The sequence below is a fragment of the Anser anser genome (assembly GCF_964211835.1).
Source record: "Anser anser genome assembly, chromosome: 3".
Taxonomy (NCBI): Eukaryota; Metazoa; Chordata; class Aves; order Anseriformes; family Anatidae; genus Anser; species Anser anser.
In genome coordinates this window covers 65992758-66006816 of record NC_139722.1, presented here as the reverse complement: position 1 = coordinate 66006816, position 14059 = coordinate 65992758, and the positions used below count along the sequence as shown (strand labels likewise).

Here is a 14059-nt window from a genome sequence, read left to right as displayed (position 1 = left end):
CTTTGGGACAAGGAACACTCACTTGTAACTGTGTTTCTGAACATCATTGTGTTATGCTTCAGCTCTGGGGCAAACGGTAGGAGCAAGGATTTGCGGTCTACCTGTGCAAAGTGGCAGCAAATGCTTATGCTGGTTTTTAGGTAGTTCAGGCAAAAATGGCACCTGCTGCAGAAATCACCTTTCTTCCTGAAAAGTCATTTATAAATCATTTATAAAGTCATTTATATAAAGTCATTTATAAAGTCATTTATAAAAAGTCAGAATTCTATTTTCCTTTAATTTGTTTGGTCACATTTTGAGTTGGTCAGGAAACAGCATGTGAGTAGAAGTTTTTCTTTCTTACACAGGAAAAATGTTCTAAACTGTGAATATTTAGAGCATTTATCAGAAACAGTCTGTGTTATTCCGTTTCCAAAGCCATTTGACTGAGAACGCTTTGGCCCCAGGACTCATTTGGTTCATCCAGAGCTTTGTGATGATTATGGTTCAAAAGAAATGCAGCTGCTGGCATGGTTAGTTTAAACCTTGTTAACAATGCAACTTGATCTGTGAATTTTTGGGGATGTTAGTAACAAGACAGGGAGCCAACATGGGTCCTGAATTTGGGTATGATTTTCATGCCTGTGCGTAGTCTGAATCATGCATGGGGAGAAATGATTATAGTGATTGAATATGGAAGAGGACGTTTGTGGATTTCCGCAGTAGGTCTTGTCTGGGAAAGCAAGGCCAATTCATGTAGTAAACGGAAGTCGAAAGGTGGTATTTTTGGTAAGCGATACCATATGGTCTTTCCTCAGATTTGTCAACAAGAGGTAGTGCACCAATGGAAAGTGGAAACAGCATCTCTTTATTCCCCAAACCCTTTTCCATCAGGGTGTCATCCTGTGTGGTGGATTCAACTTGTGCTCTTTGCTCTTTGTCCAGGAGCCAGTTTCTTGTTGGTATTCTGATGTTCAGGGATTGTGGACAGCTGCATCAGCTGGAAAGGGGTTAATCCTTCCCTGCTTTCCTTGCTTTTGGGAGGAAAGTCATTCTTCTTCAGTGCCTCATTTTGGTAACAGTTTATTACTCAACGTATCTCCCTGTTGACTCCCTTATACTTGACCTCACCCTTTCTACACATTTCCTGCCCGTGCTGTGTTACCCCTCTCTGCCAACACCCAAGACCTAGAAAGAGAATGCAGTTGGGGCACTTGCTTCCATCAGCATATAGCTTGACCCTGGAGCTTCTTGATTCTGTATTATGAAAGTCAAAACAGCAAGGACATTGTTTCTAAAATACTTTGTGTTGCATTTTCACTGGTCCAGAGTGCAATCCTTGTTGCTAAGTAATATCATTTTCAATTAGGAAAAAAAAAATCCCAGCAAAAACTCTGACTTCTAAAACTCCGAAGGTGATTTTAACTTCAGCAGACAACATATCTTTCAGGAAATAGCTAAACCCTGGCTTGGGAACAGTACAGGAGACTGCCAAGTGTATGTGAGCGCTCTGGGTGTCAGTTGACTCATTTGCCTGATTGAGTGGTTGTTGGTAAAACTAATTACATTTTCCCACCTACCAGTACCAAATAGTTCTTTTTGTTGCTATGTATAATTTGATATATGTGAAGAATACATTCTTCATATGTATGTGTGCATTTTCCTGGCAGAGTTTAGTGAGAGTACAGAAAACCACGTTGCTTGAAGAGCGTTCCAACACACTTCTGGTGTGGGTCCAGGCCTGGAGTTCTGTCCTTGTTAAAAGCTACAGAAGATGTTCTGGAGAAGATGTTCCAGCTGCTGGTTTTAGTTCATTTTGCATGCTGCTTTAAATGCAATTTGAAACATAACACAGGTTAAAAAAATAAAACGGTGACTCTTTTCAATGCCTAGAGTAAAATGAGGCATGTTGTAAATTTAGTAAACATTATATAGAAGGTTTGCTCTTTTCACTGAAAAATATGTTATAGGATACTTTCTAAAAAATGTCTCGAGTGAAGAAAGAATATAGAAGTGTCTGTGCCAGTAAATATACAAGTCAGAATCAGTGTGGGTATAATTACAGGGGCATATAATAATCATTTCTGTAATTTGCCAGATTGCCTCAAATAACATTATCTTCACCTGCACAATTGCTTCCATCCTCACATGTCCAGAGCAGTTGTATAATTTGAGATCCTGCTTTGAGAAAATACTGGTGTTTCTGATTTCTGAAACAAAGTGTGAAGCTGTATCTCATTTACAGTCATTCAACTATGTTACATTATTTTAGAGAGAAATAAAGCCAGTGTGGTTTGAATCCCCAGGTTTTAGAGTTTCAATCTGTATTAAACAGATTTGTCACCAGAATCTCCAGTGTATTTACTTTGTCTTCTCATTTGAGGGCTCTATAATAGTTATCTAAACCCTATGGAATTTGTAAGGGAGAGAAAGAACAAGCCTGAAAGTAGGTAACTAAACCAGCACTGTTTCTGAAAGTTTTAACAGTCTCAAATGGGAATTTCAGTGCTCTGTATATATGCAGTTAGCTGGATGATCTCATGGTGTATTGTCCATGAGCAGCCTGGCAACTCCTCATTTCTAAAGGAAACAGAAAATTCTTGTCATTTTTTTCGACAAAAAGTCAGTCAAAAAGAAAAAAAAAAGCTAGTGCTTTTTGCCACCCGAGTTTTTTGTGTGAATTGTGGTGATGTCTCTTTTAGTGTCAGTTCAAGAAATCATTTTACAGCAGTTCAATTTTTAATGGAAATAAAAAGTATTCAGCAGAAAAGCAGCTGTCTCCCTCTGTTTGGTTCTCTCTTTCCCTCTGCATTGTGAGGTAAAAAGAATAAAGGCAGAGATACCACACTAAGAAAAAAAAATGTTTTTCACATTTTTATGTATCCTAAGAGGCTGCTAATGCATTGTCTCATGCTTTCTGATGGAGAAAAAATAAACAAGAAGAGCACAAAAAATGCAAAATGCTAATACTGCAACTAAACGGACTGCAAAATGTCTTAACTCAACCTTTGCAAGACTGGCAGGCTTTTTTTGGCTAGTACTAGGGAACGACAATATTTAAAGGCAATCGTTTTCCACATATTTCACATACTACTAAGCATATCTGCATAAATAGAAGTTTGATCCATCATTTTGTATATTAATCAGTTTATAATTCAGTTAATCTTGAATCGGCGAAATAGATTTATCTCTATTAGTATGATGGCATTGTGGTGATGACTGTAAAGCTTGTTCCTAGCATGAATGTGAATGTTTGGCCAGATGGCTAAATTAAGGGAAACAGAACTAATTCAGCTTTCTTGAACTGCTCAGCATCTTCTGGCACTGCAAACGCACACAGTTGACTTTATTAGCATTTTTGCAGAACCTAATTTCTGACGTTCAGTGCTGACTTTCTCCTTCTGAGGGTGTAGGGGGAGGAGGCTAAAGGAAATGCATAAAGGCAGGTCTAAAATTTGAAAGAGGAATGGCAGTGAGACAAACATCAGGCAAGGTGGCTGCAAATTCAGAGGTACACAGGATAAACAGTTAGTGGCAGCATTGGTGCTTCCTGGTACAGTGGTAGCAAGGTTTCAGCAGATGTGGGGCCAGACAGGAAAAGAACCAGAAAGGCAGAAAGTAAAACAAAATGCTGAAAAAGCAAGGTTTGCCAAATGTGTGGTAAAAGAGGAATCCTTCAAAGTTTGGAAATGCAACTGTGGAGAATGTTTGAAGCCATTAAGTCAGAGCAGGTAAAAAACCATGAGAGAAATTGGAGGCCTCCAACTAGAGTTTGTGGAAAAAATGTGTAGAAAATGTTCTTAAAACGCAAGTTTAGACCAAATATTGGTAAGAACAGTAGCACTGTGAGATCATCCACAATTTCCTTAGTCACAAGATGCTGGTGAGATTTGTGCCCTGGACTACTATTTCACTGTTAAGAAACTCCTAACAGTCTGAGGAAATTAAAAAGGGGTCCTGGGACAGGTTATTTTGAAATTCATCAAGTCCCTCTATCCAACTGGTACATGCAAATACAAGTTGTCAATGCAACTTGCACTGTATTCTAAATTAAACTTATAGTTGGGACCTGTCTGTCTCTTAGTGGGATCTCACTTGAAGTAGTACCTGCAGTCAGAGACCCTAAGAGCATATCAGAATGGATAAGGAGTACAAAACTGTTGCAGTACTGTTACATTAGTCAATGCTGTGGTCTTGCTTGAAATATTGTGTGCAGGGTAAGTCACTGTCTTCTAAAAGGAAAATGGAGAAAATTGAAAGCAGAACTAGAAGACTCAGGAGTTGAGAACTGCAAAGCATCTTTTGCTTACTCCTTTCCAAACCAGGTCTCTTGACTAGTGCCCTCAGATGGAGACCAGCAAGGAAGTGCTGTGTCTCTGTAAAAATTTTGATTTTAAAATAACCAAATAATACTAGGATATATTCATTTTCAATTTTGTTTTAATTAGCTGAGTCTGTGAAGTTGTTTTTCTTCCCTCAGTTGTCAAATGTACATTCTTAAAAAGTTAAAGGGATTCTTTTAAAAATCCTGGTCCATCATTAAGTATAGCAGATGTTCCTTTTCTGGTCCTGTAGCATCATAGTACTGGACTCTCTTTCAAAAAGAGCTATCCTGACTTCGGCATGAACTTTAAACAAAGACTCGGTCATTGCCCTGATACTTTAGTAGAAGGCACGTGTTCCAAAAATGTATTGACCAGATTTCCTGGGAGTTTTGTTTGACTAGCAACATTTGAAACCTTCAGTGTTGATATATATGTCATGAAGGCAACATCTTATTTTGTCAATATCCTTCTGCAGCACTATTGACTATTCAGTTTGTACAACCCAAATGTTAGATCGGAAGTAATTCTGTCTTTTAACTCTTTATATCAAGTCATCAAAAACATTATTGCTGGGACTGGATTATCCTCAGTTACTATGAAAGTCAAAGTGACTAGTTCTGGAAAGCTTCTTTGACAATGAGGACAGGCTATGATGTAGCAATGAACAGTGGCTAGATTTTCTGCAGATAGAACTCAACACAGCTTCATTTACTTAATTAATTTGTGATGTTTTATAGACTTTTCTCATCTACTGTGTATGATCAGATGTGGAAAGATGGTGGGATCTTCCGCATTCCTACTGTAGTGGTTTATTAAAATTAACATAAAGCTTGAGCATTCTTACTGTTGATGAGTCCATTTTATGGACATTAAACCAAATTAAATAACAACAAAATAATTTTCATGCCAAAATAACATCATCTTTAGTAAATTCTAGTTGAATTATGAAGTAGTGGGCCTCCTGAGCTGGACCTTCAGTGCACTAGATCTTTGGTTACTCTGTTATAGCTCCATAAATTTCAGTGCTGCCAAACCATTTATACTAACACTGTATCTGATCCAGATGCATTACAGCATCACAACAGATCTTATGGGAATAGCAGCAGTTCAGCACAACAGATACATGCATACCAAAGTCACGGAACAGGTTCGAGTTGCTCTTCTTGAACTGAATTATTTAGCTTCTTGGCTGTTCTAATATGCAGCTCTTCATAAAAAAATAACTTCAGAGTGGAATAACCCAACTTTCGATTACCACGCCTTTTAGGAATTGGTGCATTTTTGGCTGCAAATTGAAGACTTTGAAATCTTGGGAATTAAAGGGTATTGCCGTCTTGAATGATAATTCCATGGATAATAGTTTCAAAACTGATGAAACCCCTCTTTATTTACCAAAACTAGCTTATGAAACTCATCACAAGTTACCTCAGAGGCTAAGAGGTCAGCAGATTCCAGAGAAGGTTGTTTTTCAGATAGACAGATTTTTTATAATAAATAGAAATCAACACAGGCATGGGTTTCATGAGGAACCCAGACACCTGTGTTTGAGGACTTAACCCAACTTTCAGCTCTCAGTGTGCTTAGAAAATGTCGAATGAATTATCACAGTGCTGTCTATCAGTTTTCCCTTCAAAGCATACAGCGTCGGGGCACCATTGGAGACTGCTCTAGAAATGGTACCTCTTTTGTTTCCTGCATTCATATGACCTTTAATCAGCTACAGCTTCACTACAGTACAGGACTCATTATGTCTGATATGTTTTGCAAGGAAATAACTGTATTTGTGTTGTCTAACTGAGTCACACTTTAAATGTATATGTGATTTAAGGTGTTTTATTATCAGATTTTGTATTATTCATCAAATACAATTCTGCAAGCGGTAATACATGTAATAACAGTTGAAATAATGAACAGTGTGAAAGGAGGGGAGATGAGACAAATAGAAGAACAGAACAAAGGGCCAAAGGACCACTTCATAATAAGTACTTGGAATTTTTTTTAATCACTATTATTATTGTTTAGTTTGTGTATTTGAGAGTTAACAAACCAGTATGACTTGTTCATTACCTTTTTCCATCATTCCCTCAGACTTCATAGATCTGCAAATACCTGAAGAATATGAATGTAGGCAGCTAAAATACAGCCATTCAATTTTTCCATTGGATCTTTCAAGTATACCCTGTGGCTTGACCTTTTCTTCTGAAGGTCAAGAGAGCTTTATTCATCTGACATAACGTAGCTTGAGTATGGCATTTATAGCCTGGGTAATGTTATGGATGGTAACACCATTAGACATTTATACAGCTTCAGCAGGAGTTCAGCCAGCAGGGCTATCAGCCTGATAAATGCTTTCCTCAAAAAGGTTGTATTGCTACAATAACCTGAAAACTTAAAGCTGCTCCTTGAAACCTATAGCTTGGCTAAAGAAATAAGGAGTACCCTCTGACATTTCTAAGTTGCTAAAGAGCTATCTTAGGTCCCAGTGCAAGAATTAAGATGCCCGCATGCAGCCGTTCTGATCTGAGTTAGAAATTAATGTAGAAGTTCATAATTTTAAATGAATTGGGGGCAGTGCTACTCAAAAGAATTAGCTTTAGACTGAGATTAGACTAAACTTTGGGTAAAGAGTCCCAACATTTTATTCCTACCCAATTAGAAAGTGTTTCTACAGAATTTTAGGAGACAGAACTCATATAATGATATTTTTGGAAACACCAGAAAGTCTTGCCTCCTCTATCTAGCTATTTTGCACTTGTAAAAACTCATAGGAGACTGCTAAAAGGCTAGTCTATAGGCTTGGTTGAAAGTGGTGTGAGAATCTAGCAATGACAACCTGTAGAATTTGGGCTTTGTAGAGTTTATTTTGTAGAGAGTTCTCAATGTAGATTATGAAAGTGGTTATACACTGATTATGGCTGAAAAAGCAGTTGAACAGCATGAAAAGAGATGGTATGATGCTAGTGGAAGAAGAGTAGAATAAAGGACCAAAAGGAAAGGGAGTGTGCAATGAAAGCTTGAGTTCTTACATATGTTCGATCTTACATGGGCATAGTCGACATGGGCTCATGAAGGGAAAGTCCTATCTTACTAATTCGATATCCTTCTGCAATAATGTCACCCACTTGGTGGATGAAGGAAAAGCAGTGGATGTAATCTTTCTGGATTTTAGTAAGGCCTTTGATACTGTCCCTCACAGCATCCTTCTGGACAAATTGTTCATCTGTGAGATAAACGGGTTCATGTTACACTGGGTGATGAACTGGCTTGGTGGTAGAGCTCAAAGGGTAGTGAATGGGGCACCATCTGGCTGGTGACTGGTTGCTTGTGGTACATGGAGCAAGAGGACTTGCAGAGGGATCTAGATACACTGGAGCACTGGGCAATTATCAAAGGCATGAAAATCAACTAGGGCAAATGCCGAGTTCTGCACCTGGGATGGAGTAATGCTGGGCACAGGTACAGACGGGGAGACGAGTGGCTGGAGAGCATCTCAGCAGGAAGGGCTCTGGGGGTACTGGTCAACAGTAGGCTCAATATGAGCCAGCAGCGTGCCCTGGCAGCTGAGAGGGTAAACTGCATTTTGGGATGCATTAAATACAGCATAGCGAGCCAGTCAGAAGAGGTGATTCTCCTGCTATATTTAGCGTTGGTGCGGCCTCATCTCGAATATGCAAAGGAGGGCAACGAAGCTGGCAAAAGGGCTGGAAGACATGTCCTGTGAGGAGAGGATGTGGACTCTTGGGTTGTCCAGTCTGGAGAAAAAGAGGCTGAGAGATGACCCCGTTGCTCGCTGCAACTTCCTGAGGAGGGGAAGTGGAGAGAGGGGTGCCGGCCTCTTCTCATTGGTATCCAGTGATGGAACACAAGGGAATGGTGCAAAGCTGAGCCAGAGGAGGTTCAGACCAGATATAAGGGAAAATTTCTTTACAGCGAGGGTTGTCAAACACTGGAACAGGCTACCTAGCAAGGTGGTTGATGCCCTATGCCTGTCAATGCTCAAGAAGCATTTGGATGATGCCCTTGATAATCTGCTTTAACTTCTGGTTAGCCCTGAAGTGGTCAGGTAGGTGGACTTGATGGTCTTTGTAGGTCCCTTCCAAGTGAATTATTCTAATTATAATTCTAATTTACTTTTATAGCTAAGAATAGAAGTCTGAGACTCATAACAAACTTCACCTGCTGTTTTAACCCAGCAGCTGTTTAACATAAGGATATTCATATCATGTAGTGATTACAGTTAAGGAAGCCACGTACTGCTTTTTGGTTGTGTGTGTTCATGTGAAATGACTCCGTTGATTTCCTTAAGATGTTAATAACTTCACTGGAGTTCGTCTTATTGAATCCCTCCTCTGGTTTGCAACTTTCTGTGTTTCTTGATCACCACCTGTAGAAAAACATGTAGTATTTCTTATTTTTGTTTGAGACCTTCAAAGCCAGACTTCCTTTCTGAAATTTCCAAAAGAGTGGCAATGACAGTTGCTTTCTATGTAAGTACTATTGCATAGATAGGGGACAATTATCCTGTATTTCTCATAGTGTTAAGAGGTAAAGGTTACCCAGTGAAATTACCAGTTAGCAAGCTTTAAACAAAGAAGAGGTTGTATTTTTTATCTGAAGCTACATGAGTATGCAGGGAAGGTGCCTGCTCGGTACATCCTGTACTTTTATTCTTCTCCAAATACTTGATCACTGTTAGAGATAAGATATAAGGCTAGATGAATTTTTGATCTGGGTATGCAATTGTTAGAATCTTAAATCTACACGTCCCTTCACAGAGAAATGATAAAACCTGTACTTCAGACATTTTCTTTCCAATGTATAGACAATTTGCCCTTCAGTTTGTACACTTCTTTAACATGGCAACGGAGAAATCAAGTTATGTGAAAGGGTGATTATAAAACCAAAATATGTAGTAGACTGAAGGGCAGGTATAAGATTTGACCTTCCTTTTAGCTTCCTTTTAAATGCTGGCTAGTTTTCAAATTGATGAGTGCCTTTAATTTTCCTTTAAAACTTATTTGCCTGGAATTATGTGGTAGCAGCAACAGCCTTGGCTAATGCATTTATCATTTGGTGGATTTATTAATCCTTATTTCCTGAAGTTTTTCTAAAATTCATCAAATATACAGGATCTTAACTTGTTCAAAACCTCAAGACAGAAAATGTTCATAAAAGAGAAATTGTAGGTTCCCGTCAGTCTGACTTCAATCAGCACACATTGCCTACAGAGCAGTTTAAGGGCATGAAAAAAACCCTTGTCTTACCCATTTTGTATTTGAAATGGTGGGTGGAAGCTCTTCTTCACTATTCCTGAACACGTAACATATTGCCTTCCTCCTAGGCTGTAATAATCTACTTCCAGTTGAGTGATCATACTGTTTTTGCCTCTGTTTTTGGAAGACATTCTCCCACCTTCTTTCTGCTCATCAGTCGAATAACCTGTCCTCCTCTATTCAGCTTTCTGTTTCTCACGAGCTGTTTGATATCTCTGCTAGGATTTCGTTTTTGTGAGATGTGTCTTTTGATTTTGTTAGAACTGAAGCATACCATAATTTCTGCCACTGATTTTAGAAATTTCTGTATAATCCAAGAATACTTTAGAGTCTGTGATAGCCCTTCTACCAGCTTGCTTTACTGGTAGTAATGGCCAAGTTCAAATAAAGTGCAATGGCTCATATTAAAGTGAACAAAATCAATCCCACTGTGAGACATTACTCGCTCACAGATTTTAGGAGTTTACCTCTTAGACCCTGTCACTTTTTGTTCCTCTGTCAGCTTCTCTTGCAAGAAACATCAAATAGGCCTGCATGTTTTCTTTTGAGATACATAATAAAATAAACAACTACGGCAGTTTGTAGATTCTCATCGCTCACTACTCTGCACAAGTACTAACTGGACACAAATTTTCTCCCATGTCAGCTGTCTCTGAGTCAGCGGAAGCTGCTTTTAATGCTTACGCGCAAGAGACACGAAGTCCGATGACTTCTGGCTTTTCCGAATCCAGGCAAATTAGATTTTGCTGCTTAGTCTTCATTCATCATATACATCTTTGATGGGTTGCAGTGTCCTATTATGGCATCAGTTCAAACCCCTGGCTGCTTTGGTTTTAATTTATTTCCAGAATGGCAGGTTAATTGCAAGATGCATTCAAAGGAGGGTCCGGTCACTGACCTCTGATGGGACTAGGGGCTGTTCTGTTATTTTCAGGTACTGTTTGGCACTGCTGATGGTCAGGTTATCGTCATGGACTGCCATGGCCGAATGCTGGCCCATGTGCTCCTTCACGAGTCAGATGGCATCCTCAGCATGTCCTGGAACTACCCCAGCTTCCTGGTGGAGGACAGCAGCGAGAGCGACACAGACTCCGACGACTATTCCCCACCGCAAGGTAGGGTTGTTTGCAGGTCCTTCTGCTTCAGCTTTGCCGACGGTCATAAAGACATCTTGAACACCAGGGAGTGGTCATGTTGTACTGTAACAGCAGGATGGCCATGGTTTTAAGCTGGTAGAAGAGGAAAGACAGTGCATTCCTGTTGAGGTACAGTCAGAGACGGAGCAGAATAGTGGTATGAGAGAGTGGGTTCATCCCCAGCTCTGCCAGTAGCCCTGCTGTATGACTTGCTGTGAGTCATACCTCATCTGTGCTGCTCTGCCTCCAATTGTGCAAATGAGGTAACAGCACAAAACTCAAAGCTTTTTGGGAGGGCAAGTGAAAAACACTAGATAAGGGCACATCAGGTGTCACTGATAAGCAGACATGATGTATTCCAGTGGTCCATATGTATGGAGGTAGTCAGAGGACAGTCACAAAACTGAATGCATTATTATATTGATTTGTGTGCAAAGACACCTGTACTAGACATGGCAGAAGGTGCTACATCTTTAAAGGTATCCTGTGAAGCGGAGTTAATACTCATAACTATAGTCCCATCCTTGATAGTCATGACAAAAATAGCTTAATAAATTTCAGAGAAGAATGGAAATAAAAGTATTTCCTGCAACTACATGTGGTAGAAAGAGGATAACTTGAGCCGTCTGGAGTTACTAATTCCCATGCCTCAGAGCACATTGCCAGTTTGGCAGAAATCCTTCCTGACCGCTAAGTATAAAACTAATTGTGTGACATGTTTTGATTTTAAACTATTTGGAAATCATAAATAGCAAAGACCTAGCAGACCACTGTGTGTGCATGGTCTGGGATAGGATATGTCATTGCTTCTTTCATCCCCATCCTTCTCAGTCCAAGTAATAGTAATAATGCTTTTTGTAAATGCTGTTGATTATTCTATAAGATGTAGGTAAGCTGTGTCTGTGTTCCAGTATATGATGTCTGAACTAAATTAAGGGCTATTATATCAGTGGTTGTACTGAATCATGGAAAATTTGAATATGTAATTGCTATAAATGATTCTGAATGTGCGTCTCACATCTGAACCACTGAATTGAGAACTCTTGCAGTTTTAGGTCTAATCTGGGTCCAATCCAAAAATGTATCTTTTCCAGAATCACCTGTACATATGTCAATATAATAAACGTATGTATTTAATAAATACTGATAGAAGATGATGTGATCATCTGAAAAAAGTGTTAGCATCTTTTGGCCTGAGGTTTGTTTGGCTTTCATGTCTCACTTTTGGTGAGATTTGTTACCTTAGAAGAAAACAGACTTCCAGGTTTCCTAGCAAGCTTCTAATGCAAGACAAGGAACAACATTAAATTGTTTTTTTATTGTTTTTTAAAAATCCAGTTGGGGGATGGTGAAGTTGCAGAGTACACAGATGAGAACTTAAATGATCCAAATGTGCTAGCTTTTTCTGAGTCAGTCAGGGGGTGGGTGTACTCGTTAGAAGCCTACAAGTCTACTTTTAATGATTACCCAAACATGATGTGTTTTCTTTAGAGCAGATGCAGCATAAACCTCTCAAAGGTGACAAGCCTTTGACTCACACAGAAGTGTAGGAAGGACTGCAAGTTTGATGTTTTTTTCTTACCAAACTATATACACACACGGAGCTGCTAATTACTAGATACCATTCTCTGAAGTGCTTTTTGATCATCTCTTTTGCAAGTTCAGGAAGCAATATTACTTTTAAGTGTCTGTGCTATTTTTGATGACTGAAGAGGTGCTGGTCAGGCCTTGTGAGCACTTCATCAGGGGCCAGCAGCACCTCCTGTCGAAGTTTGTAAAAAAAAATGAGTTAAACAGTGAGTGGTGCAGATGGTGATATTGGTCATTAAGTATTTGAACAAATGAATTTTGGTGAATGCTGAAAAGTAAGCTCAGAGGAGCAGAGACTTTCTAGAGATAGTTTGGGAAGCAAAGTATTCCATTTGAGCTCATCTCCACCTTTGAGTGCATTGGATCCTGTTGTGAAGGATGGCATGCAATTTTTTATGCTGCTGCCTAGCTCTTAACATTTAAAATACAGTAATTTGTGAAAGGTCAGTATGTTCTCTTAGAAGCTCTTACAAAGTCTCTAGTGACTTCAGGAGTCCCCAGCACTTGCCTAAGCAGAAAATTTATGTAACAAGTAGCTTTTAGCATGATTATACTGTTTATTATGCTGTCTTACAACTTTGGGTCCAAGGAAACCTTCCAAAGCACCAGCTTTCAATTTGGGAAGCTCACAGTGAAAAAATATAGAAAACCACCTTTATGCATCATAACAGAAGATCCATAAATTTCTTTGGATTTGCTGTAGTGAAAATGCAAAAAGAAAAAATGTTGGGGTTTCACAAAACCAGACAAACTGACTAGCTACACCTGCTTTGCTTTTGCTTACAGACATTACAGAAATAAGTGGGTAGAGTTTGAGGCTTGGAACCATTCCTGATGAGGACAAGCTTAATTACAGTGTCTCTCAACCTGGATGTAATTACTTCGGTTGTTCACTTTTCGCTCACTCCAGAGCCTTGTTTTTGCAGATGGACCAGCCACATACCCAGTCCCAGTGCAGAACACCAAGCCACTACTGACCGTCAGCTTCACGTCAGGAGACATCAGTTTAATGAACAATTACGATGACCTCTCTCCTACTATCATCCGCTCAGGGTTGAAAGGTACAAAAGGAAGACATCTCACCCCCTTCCTATGCTCTGTTTTACTTGTATTTTTAATTATGTGTGTATAGGTTATGTTTGTCTGTTCGTCTCTCTTAACCCAGGAGCTCTTACCACCCGGAGCTCAGCTGCTGGTATTGCCGTTATCAGCACTGACACCTGCTGGTGAAGGAGCAGTGCTTGGTTAATAGATTTTTTTTTGTATTTGGAAAAATGTTTAAATTTTTGAGATAGTGTTTTTATGGGAGCTTTCTAGAGCAAATTGATCTGTTTGCCTTTTTTCAGCAGAATGTGCTAATAAGTTTATGCTTGCTTGTGTCAATGGCCCTCTTATATAACACTTTGTTTATATTTTTAATTCACAATGTCTCTTCCCATGCTTTTAGTAACCAGGTATGAATCACAACACTCTTTTGAATGTCTTACAAATTTTGGAAACTTTCTAAAATTATTGATTATAAAGAGGCAAGTTATGCTGACAGAAGGAAAATTCCACTAATTATTACTATACCATCTTGCTAAGTGATACGTGTGAATGTTTGTAAAATCAGCATTCCATGTAAAATCTTTAATTTACATGGAAATCTTTACTGTTCTTATCTATCAAAAAGTCCCTTACCTTGCCAGCACCCTCAGTAAAATTTATAGTGTTTTGCCTGCAGAGAAGTTTTAATTCACTAAGGCACATAAGTGAA

At 39.1% G+C, this 14059-nt stretch overlaps 1 protein-coding gene across 6 annotated transcripts in view; it reads left to right on the top strand.

Annotated features, from left to right (window-relative positions):
• The window catches only part of TULP4 (TUB like protein 4), a 157633-nt gene that overhangs the window by 106255 nt on the left and 37319 nt on the right, over positions 1-14059 (top strand). For all 6 annotated transcript variants that reach the window (XM_083828781.1, XM_083828776.1, XM_083828779.1 and 3 more), the window contains 2 exons: positions 10512-10692; positions 13230-13364. In XM_083828781.1, the coding sequence (XP_083684907.1) occupies positions 10512-10692; positions 13230-13364 (316 nt within the window). The remainder of the gene's footprint in view (positions 1-10511; positions 10693-13229; positions 13365-14059) is intronic.